Source organism: Cetorhinus maximus, chromosome 8 (assembly GCF_964194155.1).
Source record: "Cetorhinus maximus chromosome 8, sCetMax3.hap1.1, whole genome shotgun sequence".
NCBI lineage: Eukaryota > Metazoa > Chordata > Chondrichthyes > Lamniformes > Cetorhinidae > Cetorhinus > Cetorhinus maximus.
In genome coordinates this window covers 35704789-35723616 of record NC_135886.1, presented here as the reverse complement: position 1 = coordinate 35723616, position 18828 = coordinate 35704789, and the positions used below count along the sequence as shown (strand labels likewise).

At 46.4% G+C, this 18828-nt stretch overlaps 1 protein-coding gene across 1 annotated transcript in view; it reads right to left on the bottom strand.

The window, feature by feature from the left end:
- Window positions 1–18828, bottom strand: part of LOC144683556 (plakophilin-1-like) — an 81587-nt gene that overhangs the window by 30849 nt on the left and 31910 nt on the right. Inside the window, exons 5-6 of the mRNA XM_078546685.1 lie at window positions 18397–18604; window positions 17036–17201 (exon numbers count right to left, since the gene is read on the bottom strand). Coding sequence (XP_078402811.1) covers window positions 17036–17201; window positions 18397–18604 — 374 coding nt within the window. The remainder of the gene's footprint in view (window positions 1–17035; window positions 17202–18396; window positions 18605–18828) is intronic.

Below are 18828 nucleotides of genomic sequence, written 5' to 3'. Positions count from 1 at the left end.
CTTAAACTGTAACCAAGAGAGGACTTCAGCATTTAGTATCATGTGATTCTGCTTAGCTTCATTTGACAGAGAAAGGCACCATGGGATTTTAGGCAGCATAGAGGTACCATACTAGTGAGTTAATTACACAACTGCTGGAGAGGCCCCTGTTGTACTTATGGCAGCATTTCACAGAGCCACACTGCGAAAACGTGCTGCTTCAAGGTTGAATGGGCGAGCTTACATCCCCCCACGTCGTAAAACATTATTGAAACCTGGTGTTATCAACAAAGCAGAGTTAGATGATATTTAATGTATGAAAAGGGGGGGAGAATAACAACAGCTGTGTTCTACATTGTTAATGTTAATTTGGAGTGTTTTTAAAAAAATTACATTTGACTCAACGGGGAGAATTCTCCCCTTGTCGGGCGGGCCGGTTGGGAGCAGGCACGGAGCCGATCACCGCCTGCGATTAGCTCCGCGCCGCCATTTTACGTGGGCGGGCCAATTAAGGTCCGCCCAGCGTGACACACGGCCGGTAGCGCTCAGCACTACCTGTGCAGGAGGTGGGAGAGTCAGGGCCTGCACTCTTTTGCGCATGCATGCAGAGGAGCACAGAAATCTCCCTGAGGCATGGACCTGAGGCAGCTCTGTGCCTCAGGGAGATTAAGTACATATTGAAATTTTCGAATAAAGAAACATAAAAATTATTTTCACATGAGCGAGGACATGTTTATGAATTGTGCAAAAATTATTTATTTATTTAATAAAACCTTCAAGAAACTTCATCCCGCCCAAGGATGAGGTTTCCTGAAAAACACAAAGGCTGCCTGGGCTCTTCGCCTTAAGGTTGGATGGGCAGCGTTGAGAATTACTTTCATTGGTTTTTTAATGGCCTTAACAGGCTTTTGACAGTTCGGCAGGTGCGCAGTCGCCTCTGGCGCACGCCCGCCGAACGAAAGATCTAAATGACGTGCGGTGACATCAGGCTGCATGCCCAATATCATTGTGCGTTATTTTACGTGTCAGAGTGTCGGGCCCACCCCCGCGCACCGACGTCAAAATTCTGGACAATGTATTCTTTCTATTAGAGTTAACTTTTGTAACAGTGTGTGATTAGTTTTGTAACTTTTAAACTTTTATCCTCAATACTATGTATTAACTGAATGTATAAGGAGACTTTACCACCTTACATTTTAAACACTGATTATTGCTGTGCACTTATATTTTATACACGCTCTGTATAATTTTTAAGTACTACCTATTTTGTAACTTTTTCTATTAGTACTTTGTAATCTTCTGTATTAGACCTACATAGTTTTAAGGTTATAAGCAGCATTTCCATCATATCCTTTGTTTTAAAAGTAAAGTAACTCATTACAATTACCAACAACTACAGAGAGAAATACATCATCTAGCAAATGGCCTCTAAAACAGTTCAGATTTAATGAGGAACCTGCAACAACGAAGCAAAGTCTGCGACGATGAGCTCAAGTTATCATTCATGAGGGCATGACAGCATACTTCCCCTATCCTGAACAAATGGGCAAGGAAGATACCATAAAACATCCTTCTATCTTAGCAAGAAGTTATTAAAATAACAGAAACAAACTTTAATGAAGAGGATGGTCCCATAAGTAATTGGCATTTTAAGGAATCGGTCAGGGGATACTGGGAGGCACCATCAGTCGATGATCATCACCCTTGAGGGCCAATCACAGATTGAAACTCTTTTCGAGTTATCAACAGTCACAGATTGCAATTCTTTTGAGTACAATCACAGTTCTTGGTTTCCGGGAGTGGGACATGAACCCACAACCCTCTGATTCAAAGGCGAGGGTGCTATGAACTGAGCCACAGCTGACACCTGCACCCCTTAAGCCAAATAGGAAATAGCCTCATTAAGGTCAATCAAAATGCAATAACATCATTGACCCTGCTGTGGGTTGTGGCTTGGAAAGAGTTAATAAGCAGCAGTTTTCACTGACCAAAGCGCACATCAATTTGAAACTGAAGTTTGCAGAGCCTGCTGTCCACAGGGGAGCAGAAGACCAAAGAAGAGATGGAGAGAAAACAGAGACCGAGTGTCAACCTGTGCCAAAAGCTGAACCAGGAAGCAAGAATCATAGTACGCCTGTAAAGTCATTGCCCTGCTGTGGTAAGTATTAACTTCTGACTTATTAAAGTTTCCTGAGTTACTTCACCAAACTATCTCCTGTTACCTGTATAGTTAAGTCTCAAATGAACAAAATTGAAAGTTAAATTCAAATAGTACCTAGAACTTACATCATTAAGGAAGACGGCACGCTGCAAATCATATACTAAACATTATTTAATAGTTACAAATCACAATTAAGTTGGGCACATGAACATTTATTAATCATGCATATGTTTTGAGAGTTACTTAGCAGTTGAATAGCAAATCATTCATGGACAGAGTCCTTAAAAAAAAAAGTAGCAAAGGGACATTATCTCAACTGGTTTATCTCTCATTTTTCTTAACATTTGCACGCTCACTCTTAACTCAAAATTTAAATTCTAACCTCTACATCTGAGTATATCAGGCAGAAGGTTGGTAACCAGAGGACACAGGCTTCAGGTAATTGGCAAAGGAACCAGAGGTGACATGAGGAAAAGATTTTTACACAGTGAGTTATGATGATCTGCAATGCACAGCCTGAAATGGTGGTGGAATCAAATTCAATAGTACCATTCCAAAAAGAACTGGATAAATATTTGAAGGGGAAACATTGACATAGCCATGAGAAAAGAGCATGGAGTGTGACTAATTTGATAGGTATTTCAAAGAGCCAATGCAGATGTAATGGGTCAAATGGCCTCCATCTATGTTGTACAATTCTCTGAACCTATGGGGCACAATTTTCTGCCTGTCGGGCAGGCGGGGAGCCGATCCCCGCCAGCGAAGTGGGCCCCGCCGCCATTTTACATGTGCGGGCCAATTAAGGCCCACCCAGCGTGACATCCGCTGGGAAGCGCTATGCGCTTCCTGTGCGGGTGGGGGGCGGGGGGGGATTCCCTACAAGTGAGAGTGCGCTCTTTCGCGCATGCGCACGGAAGAGCGCACATCTCCCTGAGGCTAAGTGCTGCCTCAGGGAGATCGCTTCCACATTGAAAAATATTAAAAATAGAAAAAAAAATTCCCTAACATGTCTCCTTCATGTGACAATGTCACATGAGATGGGACATGTTCATAATTTACAGAAAAACTTTATTAAAATTTTTAAAACCCTGCATGAAACCTCATCCCGCCGCTGGATGAGGTTTCATGTTTTCTCTATTTGCCGCCAGGGCTCCTGGCCTGACCGCCAACCTTAAGGTTGGACGGACAGGTCCTTTAATTGTTTCAATGATCCTGTCAATGGCCTCAATTGGCCATTGACAGGTCAGCAGGTGCACAGCTGATTTTGCTGCGCCCCCACCTTCCTGAAAATTTAAATGGGGCGCGGTGATGTCGAGGGTTCCGCCCGATGTCATCCCGCGTCATTTTAGGTGTCGGCGAGCGGGCCCCGCCCCTTGCTCACCAACGGCAAAATTCTGCCCATGATGGCAGTGATGTGTCTGACTTGCTTCCATTTAATAATCGAATAATCTGGAAAGCCTGCACAGTGGAGTAGCACTCTATGAATCATTCTCAGCAATGCAAGAGAACCTGCTAGGCTACAAATTACGCTATTCTGGTATGTTCATGATTGAGTAAAGTACAACCCAGTGGATGTTTTGTATACACCACTAAGTTTGCACCACCAAAAGATACATCCACCCACAAAGGATTAATAATATTTTTTCAATAAGATAAGGTCTTATCTACAGTTTGCATTGTGGATGTTAATTTCTTTGCCAAATGGTGTGTGCAATGTTAATGTTTATCCAAGATTTTTCATCACACAAAGCACCCAGTACATAATAGCAGCTTTGTCCTTTTAATTAAGAAATATATGCTTGCCAACTAGAACGAAATCTCCTGTACACACCCTGCTCAAGTGTAACATGGGGCAGAATTTTGCTGTGGCGAGCAGGGGGCGGGGCCCGCTCGCCGATGCATAAAATGATGCGGGATGACGCCGGGTGGAACCCCCGAGGTCATCCCGCCCCATTTAAATTTTCAGGAAGGTGGGGGCGCAGCAAAATCAGCTGTGGGCCTGCCGACCTGTCAATGGCCAATTGAGGCCTTTGACAGGATCATTTGAACAATGAAAGGACCTGCCCGTCCAACCTTAAGGTTGGCGGACAGGCCAGGAGCCCCGGCGGCAAATAGAGAAAACATGAAACCTCATCCAACGGCGGGATGAGGTTTCATGTAGGGTTTTAAAAATGATAATAAAGCTGTTCTGTAAATTATGAACATGTCCCAACTCATGTGACATTGTCACATGAGGGGACATGTAAGGGATTTTTATTTTCTCTATTTTTAATAGTTTTAAAAGTCCAGACGATCTCCCTGAGGCTGCACTTAGCCTCGGGGAGATGTGTGCTCTTTCGTGCACATGCGCGAAAGAGTGCACTTTCGATTTTAGGGATTCCCCCCTGCCTGCACAGGGACCGCATAGCGCTTCCCACCGGATGTCACGCTGGGCGGGCCTTAATTGGCCCGCACACGTAAAATGGCGGTGCGGCCCACTTCGCTGGCGGGGATCGGCTCCGCGCCCGCCGGCGATTGTGACGGGCCCACCCGCCCGACAGGCAGAAAATTCTGCCCATGGTCTTTAGGAAGTGTTCAGAGTCGCATAAAGGATGTTGGTTAACCACCAACATTGCCCAATTACTCTTGGCTTCTTGATTTGATGCTCGCACACTCATGTTCCTACCATTGGTTGTTGATAGTGGACAGGAGTAGAAACACTAAGTAATTTCTCCCTCTCTAACCCCAGAAGCACTAAATGCTACTGCAGCCACCAATCTGGCAAATGTCAGTAATGTAATTAAGAGAATTATAATAGCCTCAAATTTGGTCATTTAATGAACTTAAGGGCGCATTTTCATCTCTAGTTCTCTCAGTGCAGGACGTCACAACTAGTATTCTTTGCTAAAGTGTGCATTTATTGGTATTTATTTTGGGCTATATGAATGTCACAAAGTGAGTAAAAATTTTGTAACTTCATTAAAAGTTCAAATTCACTGTACTAACAACGTTTTCTCCAATTAGGAAGAAAGAGATTCTGTATGAAGCTCCAAAATAAACTTCACACAGGAAGAATTGCTCTGGTTACTATGTATACCTTCACTACAAATGTGATCATGCAGATTACCTCTGTTTGATGTTTGTAATGAAATAATAAACCTCATTCCAACACAATCTATTTACAATTTTGCTGGAAATACAGAATTAAAAAAATCTTCAAGAACACATTTAAGACATGGCTGGATGTAATGCTTACAGCAAATCTTCCCGATGGTACTTTGAGGAAAAACAAACTATTTTTCCCTATCCCCTACTCTTAAGTATAGCAATGTAGTGAATGACCATTGTGTCTATAAACTCAAAGTTTCACCAAAGGTTTTGTAGCCTCTTGTGCACTCTTCAAGACCTTAACCATATCAACAAGTTAGTCATCAGTTCACAATATGAAAAATGCCAGCTCCACAGCAATTGCAGCCATTTGCAGAAATTGACTTTGATGTACTTCAAATGAAATGCTCTTGTGTGTTTGAGGAAATCTATTTCGTGATCTGCCAAATAATCAGGTTGACAACTGTAAGGCATATTACTTATTTTCTTTGCACCAAAAATAAGATATTCCTAAAACAGCCAGGCTCAATAATTACTCTTGTCCATCTCACCCAAGTTTTTTTAAAAGTTCGTTCATGAAATGTGGGCATTGTTGGCTAGGCCAGCATTGCCCATCATTAAAGGCCCTTGGGAACGTGGTGGTGAGCTACCTTCTTGAACCACTGCAGTCCATGTGGTGTAGGTACACCCACAGTGCTGTTAGGAACAGAGTTCCAGGATTTTGACCCAGCAACAGTGAAGGAACAGCAATATATTTCCAACTCAGGATGGTGTGGCTTAGAGGTGTTCCCATGCATCTGCTGTACTTGTCCTTCTATGGGGTAGAAGTCGTGGATTTGTCCTCGAAGGAGCCTTGATGAGTTGCTGCAGTGCATCTTGTAGATGGTACACATGCCACTGTGCATCTGTATTGGAGGGAGTGGATGTGGAAGGTGGTGGATGGGCTGCCAATCAAGCTGCTTTGTCCTGGATGGTGTTGAACTTTGAGTGTTGTTGAAGCTGCACCCATCCCGGCGAGTGAAGAGTATTCCATCACACTCCTGACTTGTGTCTTGTAGACGGTGGACAGGCTTTGAGGAGACAAGAGGCAAGTTACCCTCCACAGGATCCCAAGCTTCTAACCTACTTTTGTAGCCAAAATATTTATATGGCTAGTCCAGTTCAGTTTCTGGTCAATGGTAACCCCCAAGATGTTGATAGGGGGAATTCAGCGATGGTAATGCTATAGAGTTTGAAGGCGAGATGGTTGGATTCTCTCTTGTTGGAAATGATCATTGCCTGGCACTTGTGTTGCTTGCCCCTTATCAGCCCAAGTCTGAATGTTGTCCAGGTCTTGCTGCATTTGGGCACAAATTGCTTCAGTATCTGAGGAGTCGTGAATGATGTTGAACATTGTGCAATCATCAGCAAACACCCCAACTTCTGACCTTATGATGGGGGGAAGGTCATTGATGAAGCAGCTGAAGATGGTTGGGCCGAGGACACTACCCTGAGGGACTTCTGCAGTGATTTCCTGGGACTGAGCTGATTGATCTCCAACAACCACAACACTTTTCCCTGTGCTCAGTATGACTTCAACCAGTGGAGAGTTTCCCCCCCGATTTCCATTGACACCAGTTTTGCTAGGGTTTCTTGATGTCACACTCGGTCAAATGCTGCCTTGCTGTCAAGGGCAGTCATTCTTACCTCACCGCGGGAGTTCAGCTCTTTTGTCCATGTTTGAACCAAGGCTGTAATGAGGTCAGGAGCTGAGTGGTCCTGGTGGAACCCAACCTGAGCGTCAGTGAGCAGGTTATTGCTGAGTAAACTCCACTTAATAGCACTGCTGACAACATCTTCCATCACTTTACTGATGATTGAGAGGAAACTGATGGGGTAGTAATTGGCTGGGTTGGATTTGTCCTACTTTTTGTTACAGGACATAACTGGGCAGTTTTCCGCATTATCGGATAGATGCCAGTGTTGTAGTTGTACTGGAACAGCTTGGCTAAGGGCGCAGTTACTTATGGAGCACAAGTCTCCAGTACTATTGCCGGAATGTTGTCAGGACCCATAGCTTTTGCAGCATCCAGTGCCTTCAGCCGTTTCTTGATATCACATGGGGTGAATTGAATTGACTGAAGACTGGCATCTGTGTTGCTGGGGCCCTCTGGAGGAAGCCAAGGTGGATCATTCACTTGGCACATCTGGCTGAAGATTTTTGCAAATTTTTCAGTCTTACCTTTTGCACTAATGTGCTGGGCTCCTCCATCATTGAGGATGGGGATATTTGTAGAGCTTCCTCCTCTGATGAGTTGTTTGATTACCCACCACCATCCAGCAGAGCATAGATCAATCTGTTGGTTGTGGGATCGCTCAGCTCTGTCTAGCACTTGCTGCTTATGTTGTTTGGCACGCAAGTATTCCTATGTTATAGCTTCACCAGGTTGACACCTCATTTTTAGGTATGCCTGGTGCTGCTCCTGGCATGCCCTCCTGCTCTCTTCATTGAACCAGGGTTGATCCCCTGGCTTGATAGTAATGGTAGAGTGGGGGATATGCTATGCCATGAGGTTACAGATTGTGGTTGAGTACAATTCTGCTGCTGTTAATATCCCACAGCGCCCCATGGATACCCAGTTTTGAGTTGCTAGATCTGTTCGAAATCTAAAATAAGAACAGAAAATGCTGGAAAAACTCTGCAGGTCTGGCAGCATCTGTGGAGAGAGAAACAGAGTTAACATGTCAAGTCCATGTGACTCTTTTTCAGAGATAAAGAGAAATAGAAATATGGATTTAATACTGGGGGGAATTTTCCGTGCCCATTGGCGTTGGGCATTTTTGGCAGCGTGAGCAGACAATATGGCGAGAAGGCCAAACATCAAGTTCACGACATCCTGAAACCAGTTTGTAATTGTCTGCTCTGCCCGTCAATGATGGGCCGTGTTTCCCACTGTCGGACTTTAGGAGCCTCATTGTAATACATCTGCACATCATTATAAACCCAGCTCGATGGAACCATCCCCCCACGTTCTCTCATCTGAGCATGTCGGTGTGATTGTACGCCCACAGGCAGAATCGTCCCTGGATTGCACCAACTGTAGTAGCAGGTGGGTAACACGACGTTTTACCCGCTGGCTGCAATGGGGGCTTTTCACACCGTATCGTCCTAAACCCACCACATTAATTATGCATTCCCGGGAAACAGAGCATTTTCATGGCGCACAGGCTCTTATTCGTCCACCATGCCATCACCTCGCCACTTCAGCATGCCAGGCGCCAGATTTAAAGTCCAGTCGCATGCACACCTCTCAGTGCTTCCAGCACATGACTGCTGCAAAGGACATGGCCCAGGAAGGCAAAAAGACTGCAGCCCCCAGGTTCAATGATGCGTCCATCGAGCGCCTTTTGAATGCCGTGGAGGCTCGCCGTGATGTCCTCTACCCCCGCTCTGGCCACAGGATGGGCAGCAACCTCACTAATCTGGCTTGGGAGGCAGTGGCAGCAGTGATCAACACCAATGCCCTGCAAAAGAAGACAGCCACCCAGTGTCACTACAGGATGAATGGTCTCATCCGTTTCGCCAGGGTAACTCACTCTTCTCATCACTTTCAACTCACACACTCACAAACCCATCACACATCCACAAGGATCTCACACATCAAGGGAAACAACACTAACTCTCTCACACACACCCTCACATCTTCATCAGCTCATACCCTCTAGAGCTCGTGTCCTCATCCTGTCCATGGCTCTGCTCACCACACAAACATTCCACGCAGTGCCATGTGTCCTGCTCACACCCTCCATCTGTTTTCATGCAGGAGAAACTTTCTCGTATGAGCAGAAAGAGGTCCCAGACTGGGGGTGAAGTGACCCACGTTAGGCCCCTCACTCACTTTGCGGAATATGCCATCGCACTGACATGGTAAGGACATGGACTGTGCCTGCGCTGATAGTGAGGTTGGCGGTGCTAACCCTCATAAGGATCCTGCACCACATCATCCCTCTCAACAAAAATGTGAGTGCTCTCTCTCCTGCTTTTCACTCTGCTGCCATGCACTACTTATCTCTATTTTGGTTCACAGGGAGCTCTGACAAGTGACCAACACCCTCAGCCAGCCAGTCCCTCAGCTCCATCCACATCCTCACCTCCAGCCAAGAGGACACCTCCTACATTAAAGAGTTGGAAATAAGCAGCTTGGAAGACCCATCACAGCGCTTACCCACACCGTCCACCAGCGCAGAGACACATATCTCGGTGGGACCTAGATCTAGAGCAGGCTTGGGTTCACAATCTGGTGGTCACCGCACATATCCACAGCAGGAGGGAGGCAGGTTCGTGCGAGCTCCCCGACACTCGGAGGACTGCTGGATCAGGCATCTGTGAGGTCCGAGTCAGATGACAAGCCTCAACATCTGGCCTTCCAACTTATTGTGGAGAGTCAACAGAAGGCGGGGGAGCATCACGCAGAGCTCTTGGAAGTCTTCAGCAGAGTGGCACACGAGTCAGAGGAGTGCGTCCGCTGCTGTCTGATGAAGTAGTGCCCACACATGCATGTATGGACATCTCATGGGGAGCATGCCATGGAGGCTCTGGTCCAGTAGAAAGCAGAGATGTGTGCAGACCTGTACTCCATCGTGTTAGCTTTGGGTGAGTTTCTGCAGTGGCACCGTGAGGGGGAAATGGGCCATCTCGACATCACGCAGGGCACTTCAACGTCCCTCCAGGTGCTCCTTCCCCTCAAGGAGTCAGTCCGAAGCCCCCGGGAACCCAAAGGGAAGAGGAGCAGCAGCTGGACACACCTCGGTCATCCATACAGGAATCTTAGAGGCTGTCCTCTCCCTCTGAATCCCCTTTGCCTGTGAGCCCCTCAGCATTATCTTCTGCCACCACAGAGGGAGCAGCTGGCCCACGAGTCATTCTGGAGATAGAAGTGTGTGTGGCAGGGCCTTTCGGAGCCTCATGCAAGCACTCTCCCACGCACGCGGATCCTTCATGTTTCACACTCACCTCAATGTCCTGAGCATTTTCAACGCTGCCTGCTGTGGTTCTCTTTCAGTTGTCCATCTGAGCTGACCTGCATCTCCACCCACCCAATGATCAGACCCCCATGCAGCACTTGATCTCGCCCACCCGTATTTCCTCCCCGCTGATAAATTCATTGCCCCCCTCCCAACTTCACCCCGCCCCCCGCAACTCCTTCATTCCCCCCTCCCAACCTCACCATCCCCCAACACCCTTTCCTCTCTCAGTTGATCCTAGACCTTCCCCTCCCACCCACTTGACCATCATCCATTGTGTGCATCAATGGTGACTTTCCAACTTCTGTGAGCAGTTTCGCAGTAGAGCCATGTCCATGAGAATCCACCCAGCATGCCATGGATGTTCCTCCAAGATCCCATTGCTGTTGGGCTCCAGCAACTTCTGCTCCTCAAACATTCACGATGTGAGCAAGCCCTGGCGGTAAGTCCTGACTTTTGCATATCACAGTTGTCAAGAGGTTTTCTGCACTGGTGTGTTTTCACGCTGACCTGGGCGGATGATCCAGCTTTGGGTGGAGGGGGGTGATGAGTCCTTATAATAATATACTGATGTTTTACAATGAGGTTTCCAATCTCCGATGGCAGGGAACGTGGCCAGCCATCAACAGGCTGAAGAGATGATCGCAAACTGGTTTCACGACGTCGTGAAACCAATTTTTGGCCTTCTCGCCATATACTCACACCACCAAATATGCCCAATGCCAACAGGCACAGAAAATCCCGGCCCATGTGATTTGCAACTGTACATAAGCAACCTGCACTTCGCTCGGGACTTCGAGGTTTGTTTTCCTACCTTGCTTCGGGCAGCACTCGCGGTCATCAGTGCCAGGCTTCACAGACAGCACCACATGGCTTTTAGGGGGGCTCACAGGTAGGTTTCTACCTACCAGACCAGCTATAAGGCGGGTTGGCCTTTCAACTGCTGCAGGGCTAGGGCTTGCTTGGGGAAGGGGTTGAAGTGGCCTCAGGCAAGGGAAGAGGCTGCAGGGCAAATGTTGTACTGGGGAAAGGGGTATCCCAGGGTGTGTGTGGGGGCACATTTTGATTTGTGCAAGTGACCTGAAGATGGTGAGGGCTAAGGAGGCAGTCTCCAGAGGAGAATGAGGTCAGATGGAGATGTGAGGGTGTGTGTGAGAGAGTGAGTGGTGATGTCCTTTGAGCTGGCAGTGAGTGAGATGCCAGTGAATGTGTGATGGGCTTGTGAGTGTGAGAGTTTAGAGTGACGAGATGGTTGCCTTACCCTGGCGGCACAGATGAGATCATTCATCCTCTATCTGCACTGGATGGCCAAACTCTTTTGTGCAGCATTGTCACTGACCATCACTGCCATTTCCTACTAAGCCAGAGTGGTCGTGTTGCTGCCCCTCCTGTGGCCAGAGCAAGGGTAGAGGACATCATGGGAGGTCTTCACGGCATCCAAAAGGTGCTTGAGGGTCGTGTCATTAAACTGTGCCTGCAGTCTTCTTGCCTTTCGGTGCCATGCCTTCTGTGCCGAGGTCCTGGGCTGGAAGCACAGAGGTGTACGTGTGGCTCCATGTTAAAATGTGGCACCCGGCATGATGAAGTGGCGAGGTGACGGCGTAGCAGGCAAAGGCTAATGAGAGCTACCCACCATCTAAGCGGTGCGCTACCTGGGAATGCATGATTAATGAGGCAGGGCTGGGACGAGACATTGTGAAAAGCTGCTATTGCGGCTGGTGGGTAAAACGTCCATTTCCCGTCCACTATCGCACTTTGTGCAAATCTGGGACAATTCCGTCCACTGTTTATGAGGGGGTGGAGCAAGATAGAAGGTCAGGGATAGGTGGGAGCTAAGGAGAGATTGACAAAGATGTCATGGACACAGCACAAAGGGCGTATTAATGGTAGTGTTAAGACTAAATAAGGTGCTGATAGTGGCATAAAGGTAAGATAGCAGAATGTGTTACTAGCAGAACAAGGGTCAGTGCTCTGTGAAAGCACAACATAGAAACAAGTGACAGATAGCCCTGTGGGGTGGTGGGGGAGAAAGGATAAAAAAAGAGTAAATAAATAAAAATTAATTTTAAAAAGTTGGATCAAAAAAGGGGTAAAGATGGAGGATATAGTTCATGGTCTGAAGTTGTTGAACTCAATGTGAAGTCTGGAAAGCTGTAAAGCGCCTAATCGGAAGATGATCGAAACCTATTCCACTTTAGCATGTTGGTAGTGCCACACAATACGGGACTTTGTCTCCACAAGGACTGTGCGGTGGTCAGTCCTATCAATACTGCCAGCAGCAACAGCAGCTGTGACAGGTAGGTTGATGAGGACGAGGTCAAATAGGCTTTTCCATCTTTTTGGTTCCCTCACCACCTGCCGCAGTCCCAGTCTAGCACCTGTGTCTTTTAGGACTCAACGAGCTCGGTCAGTAGTGGTGCAACCAAGCTACTCCTGATGATGGACATTGAAGCCCTCCAGCCAGAGTACATTCTGTGCCCTTGCCACTCTCAGTGCTTCCTCCAAGTGGTGTTCAACACAGAGGAGTACTGATTCATCAGCTGGTGGGGGGAAGTAGGTGCTAACCAGCAGGAGGTTTCCTTGTCCATGATTGACCTAATGTCATGAAACTTCATGGGGGTCCCAAGTCACTGTTGAGAACTCCCAGGTAACTCCCTCCTGACTGTATACCACTGAGCCATCACCTCTGGTGGGTCTGTCCTGTTGGTGGACAGGATATACCCAGGGTTGGTGGTGGTGGTGTCTGGGACATTTTCGTGTAAGGTATGATTCCGCGAGTATGACTGTTAGGCTGTTCCTTGGCTAACCTATGGGACAGCTCTCCCGATTTTGGCACAAACTCCCAGATTTTAGTAAGGATGATTTTGTAAGGTCGACAGGGCTGGGTTTGCCATTGTCATTTCTAGTGCCTAGGTTGATGCCGGGTAATCCGTCCAGTTTTATTCCTTTTTGTGGACTTTAAAGTGATTTTGATACAACTGAGTAGCTTGCTAGGCCATTTCAGAGGGCCTTCAAGAGTCAACCACATTGCTGTGAGTCTGGAGTCACATGTAGGCCAGATCAGCTAAGGATGGCAGATTTCCTTCCCTTGTTTTGATATTATATTTATTGATTAATTCTGGGCAATAATTTACATCTGTATTATGTACTCAAAATATCTTTCACATGTACTTTTCTCCATTTTCCAACATGACAACAGAAACTCAACTTTGAAAGTACTTTGCTGGCTGTAAATTCTGAGCTTGTGAAAGGCACAATTTCCCCCAAAGCATTCATCACTAATTACCTGAAGGGTCGTTATCTGACCCATGCTGGAACTTAAATTGTTTACACCAGCTCTCTATATAATCTATCCAGGTGAAGAAGGAAAATTACACTTTTTCCATATTATCTCATATTCTGTAACATACAAGACATTAAAAAAACCCTGAAAGCTCAAATTTAAAAAATACTGGAAATAGACAACAGGCCATGATTTGCCATTAGTATTTGAAAGATAAAAGGCAGACCCTTCATTGAGGCCATCTGAATATTTCCCACATTTTCTGTTTTTATTTCACAGAGTGCAAAAAGAGACAGCACCTCCAAAGCTTCCATAACTAATATTAATGAAATAATAACTTTTTTGGTTTTTTTGTTCCTCATGACATTTTAGAAATATTTGGATGTGCGCTTGTGTTGCCATGGCATACAAGGCCATGGGCCTATTGCTGGAAAATGAGATTAGAATAGTTAGGTACTTGTTTGACTGGCGCAGACTTGATGGGCCTTTTTCTGTGCTGTAGACCTCTATGACTCTATGACTCTTTCATTGTGTCGCCATTTGAATTAATGCCAATTAAGCCAACCAATCCCATCACAAATAAAACCCCATAAAAACAGTCCTGTTTATGTAGATATGTACTATATATGAAAATGTGTCCCCTTGTTCCAGATTCCCCAAAGGGAAACATCCTCTCAGCATCAACCCTGCCAAGCTCTCTCAGAACATTATATATTTCAATAAGATCACCTCTTATTCTTCCAAACTCCAATGAGTACAGGTCCAACCACCTCAATCTTATCTCATAAGATAACCCCTTCAGACCAGAAATCCATCTGAGCTGTCTCCAATTCAAGAAAATTCCTCAAAGGCCAAAACTGTACACAGTACTATTTTTAGCTCCTGACCCACTCGAGTGTTAAATAAAGCGCATTGATGTCAGCTGAGTGTGCCGACATCAGCGCGTACTCTCGCAATATTTCGCTAGGTGGGCTCACGATGGAGACGGAGGCCCACCCACCATGAATTAAGTGGCCAGTTAAAGCCTTTGCGACACCAACTGTCTCCGACTTTACATAGCCCGTGCGATTTTTAGGCCATCAAACAGGCAAAATGGGCAGGCGGGTTGGCCACAATTTGCAAAACCTCATCCACGGGCGGGATAAGAGGAGTCAGTGGTCTTGTCAAAGTGATTAGTGAGGAGTGCAGGATATCACTTGCTACTGGTTGCTTCTGTGAACAGGACAGCTTCATCTTGCTTCAGAGCTCCATTCAGAGAATTTAGAGGCTTCAGTTCAGGACTCAGGTGTTGTTTTCCAGGCCCCCGGGAGATTCACACCGCGTGGGGCCTTCCAGGTATCAGTCAGCTTTCCCTTACCCTGGTAATGGGGATTGTGGTCTCTGATTGAGGCACCTCCTCCTTAGAGGAAGAGAGGGCCAGGAGGTGGAGGAGGCCAGGTGTCCCTATTCAGCTTTCAGGGGAGCGACCTGTGAAAGGAGAGGCGCAGGCACAAGTGGCGCAGGGCCAACAGGAAGTCCAAGGTGGAAGGGGCCGCAAAAGACGCCATTATCCTGCTGCCAGGATTTACAGGCGGTGATGCAGCTACCTCAATATGTCTGAAGTGCAATGCCAAAGGAGACCCCGTCTCTCAAGGGAGACAGTGACCTCTATCTGTCAGGGGATCGGCCCTGAGATCAACTCCGACTGTCTGGGTGGACACCCCATGTCAGAAGCACTGAAGTTCATGGTGGCCCTCAACTCAGAAGCACTGAAGTTCATGGTGGCCCTCAACTTCAATTCCGGGGGTCAGCGGGGGATCTTTGTGGAGTCTCCCAATCAGCTGTTCACAGTTGCGTCAAACTGATGACAGACGCTTTGTTCTGCCATGCATTGACTTTCATTCATTTCCATACAGACAATGCCAGCCAGACACAGCGAGCCTGAGCCTCACCACGTCACGGCTGCTGACTCTGGATACCACCTCCTCCCAAGCCTTTTTGGTGAGGCAGGGGTGGGCCTCCTCCTCCCGACCCTGGGGACAAGGGTTTCTCTCCTTGCTGCCACCTCCCCCACGAGGCACTCGTCCCGAGAAACGCGGGGCCCACTGCCCCGCCAGCCTGCCCTCCCGCCTGCCGTGTCCACCCGCCACGGTTTCCATTCACAGGATTTCCGTTCCCTCGATGGCAGCCTTCCAGGGGCTGCCGAGGCCGCATTTGAATTGGCCGCCAGGTCGCCATTGGACCCGGTGGACATTCTGCCCCCCACCCACCCCTTCGCGTTCACTCCCAAGCCGTATATCATGCCGGGTGGGCCTTAATTGGCCCGCCCGTGTAAAATCGCGGAACGCTGCTGATCGTGGGTGGCAGTCGGCTATCCGACCGCCCCCGCCCATCCCGCACGCCGAGGGCAAAATTCTTCCTTATTTTTATACTCCATCCCTCTTGCCTACTGTACCAGGATGCCAATATTGTGTTTCATGTACAAGGGCATCCCTCGGTGCTGCAAAAGTTCTGCAGTCTCTCTCCATTTAAACAATATTTTGCTTTACTTTCTCTGAAGTGCATAACCTCACATTATACCCCATCTGCCTAATTTTTGCCCACGCACTTAACCTCCCCAGTTGCAAACTGTGGACTGGATCTTGCGTCAAGAAATGCAAGTCGGGCCATTTCCTGACTCTGCGATCCAGAATCCATGTCACATCCTCCTACTCCCACAGTATTTTTCTTTCTGAGGCGTGGGCGGGCAAAGTTTGTCCGCTGAAGAGGAGTCGTTTTCCGACACAAAATGTTACCTCTGTTTCTTTCGCCGCGGATGCAACCAGGCCCGCTGAGTTTTTCCAGCGCTTTGTTTTTACTTTGGATTTCCAGCGACCACAGTATTTTGCTTTAATTATTTGGGCATTTAATACTTTTTTTTTATACTTTAGATCAAAAATTCAATTAGCCACATTTGGATTCCCAATTTGCCACATGTGGCTAGTAGCTAATGTATTGGACAACGCTTGCCCTACTGGATAATTTCAGAGCAGCACTCCTAGTTGTTAGACACAAGGTTGACCAACCCCCGGTGAAAAATTTAAGGGACTCTTTCGCAGGGACAATGTAAGATTGGAGGCAGGGGTTGCTGCCAGGCTGAGAGAGTTGAGGGGGGGGTTGGGGGGTGGAGGGGGGTGGGGGGTGGTGGTGAGGAGTGCTGCCAGTGCACGCAGGCAGGATGTCAATGGGTACTGCACATGCACGAATTTTAAAGCTCCGAAAGGCGGGATAGACAGCGTCCCAGCACCATGAAGACATGGACACAGGTCAGTGGACTCAGTTACAGGACGTTCCCATAAAGTAAGGGACAGTTGGTCACCTTGGTTAGGGAAGACTCTCACTCCCTCCTCTTAACAGACCATAGCACTGACAAACTTAACTGTGGAAGAGGAACCATTTTTTAAAATAATAGTAGTTACTGTCACAAATGATGCATTTTACATGATTAATTACACAAATATTTGAGTCTTATTCCCCCACCAATGAAATGATGACTATCATACCTTAAACATCCTGTAGCATTGTGGAAAACCTCGGACTTCTTAGTCTTTTGGTCTTCATACTCCTGAGAAGCATATGGAATAATTACCGATTCGGTCAGGACCGGCAAAGCATCATTAATCAGGTCCTGCTTGAGGTTCTCACATGATGAAAGGTTCCATAAAAGCCCTAATAACATGAAAAATAATTAGCAAAATGAATATCCCAGGTACAAACTGGAGCAATCGCTGGGGTTTATAAAGTAACATTTTTTGCGCATCCTCATCTTTTTTCCCCGTGTCTCACTCTTAAAACAGTTTTTTTTCAACTCTTTTTATGAAACAGAAATCTTGGCCAAAGAACACCCATAGCCTGTACAACTTCAGGCATCAATTCTATTATATAAATCAATTAACAACAGTCTATATGCAAGTCTTTAACAGTGGCAAACTTCTACAGTAGAACACAACATTTAACAGTCTACATCATGAACAGACTATTTAAGTGAATTGGACTACTTGTAGCCTGGCAATGAATGCAAACGAGAAGTTGGCAGGCACCGGTGTCTTTCTAGACTATTACATGTTTCCTAAACACTAATGGTATTAATATAGCAAATAGGTATAATAGGCTATGTTTTTATTATAATAGAAGCAAAATACTGCAGATGCTGGAAATCTAAAATAAAAACAGAAAATGCTGGAAAAACTCAGCAGGTCCAGCAGGATCTTCCGAACTAGAGTTCGGAAAAAGAGTCATATTGGACTCGAAACATTAACTCTGTTTCTCTAGCCACAGATGCTGCCAGACCTGCTGAGTTTTTCCAACACTTTGTTTTATTGTATATGTTTTTATTAATTCTGTATGGATTAATAGTGTGCCTTTTATCAACTTTCATAACCTGCAGAAGGCCAGAGGACCTACAGCAGTAGGCAATATTTGATTGCACTGTGCACCAAGAAAGCTCCCATTCCTGATGGAAGTTCTAAAAGCTTGGCCAATTAATAATAGCCAGGAAATATGCAGAAAGTGTAGCATAAATAGACCTGTTAACCACCTAAGATTACTGATGCCACATGATTTGCGTCAATAGAATTATACATCCCAGCATCATTATCCATCTCCAATAATTAAATCCCAAGTGACCATATGATCTACGGTATAGTGTACAAGTCAACCCCGTGTATAAGACAACCCATTTTTTTCAGCAGAAAAATGCATGTTTAGGCCTATATTTGGCATTTAAGTCATTTTCAGCTCATAAATACATGTTTAGAAACAGGAAGAACAGAAAAAAGATGAGGTGCTTAAAAAGAAGGTACCAGAGGAATAGGGGATAAGATATACTCTATAAGAGGTCCTTCAATTAAACAGAAGTTTGTACCAGTAATTTGCTTCTGTGTTTCTTGATTATATGTTTCTCTCAGGAGCTGAAGTATTTGTTTGATTCCACCATTTTTCTTTACTTCAAGCTTGTTGGTGGTGTTCTTGTAGACTGCATTTCGAAGGGCTCCACAGACAGATTGTTGAATGTTGTCATTTTTGATTCTCAAGAGGCTCATTAGCTGGGGAATTGCACCCATTCTGTAAATCTGGAAACCACATTATTTATTTATTCTAGCTGAATAGGTAATATTACATAATGAATTACTTAGGATAAGTATTACAAGCATCCAACAATCGCACACATAGGCCAGAATTTTTTCCTCATCGGGCAGGCTCGGTGGGGGGGCGGCGGGCAGAGGCTGTCGGACAGCCGACCACCGCCTGCGATGGGCTCCACTCCGCGATTTCACGCGGGCGAGCCAATTAAGGC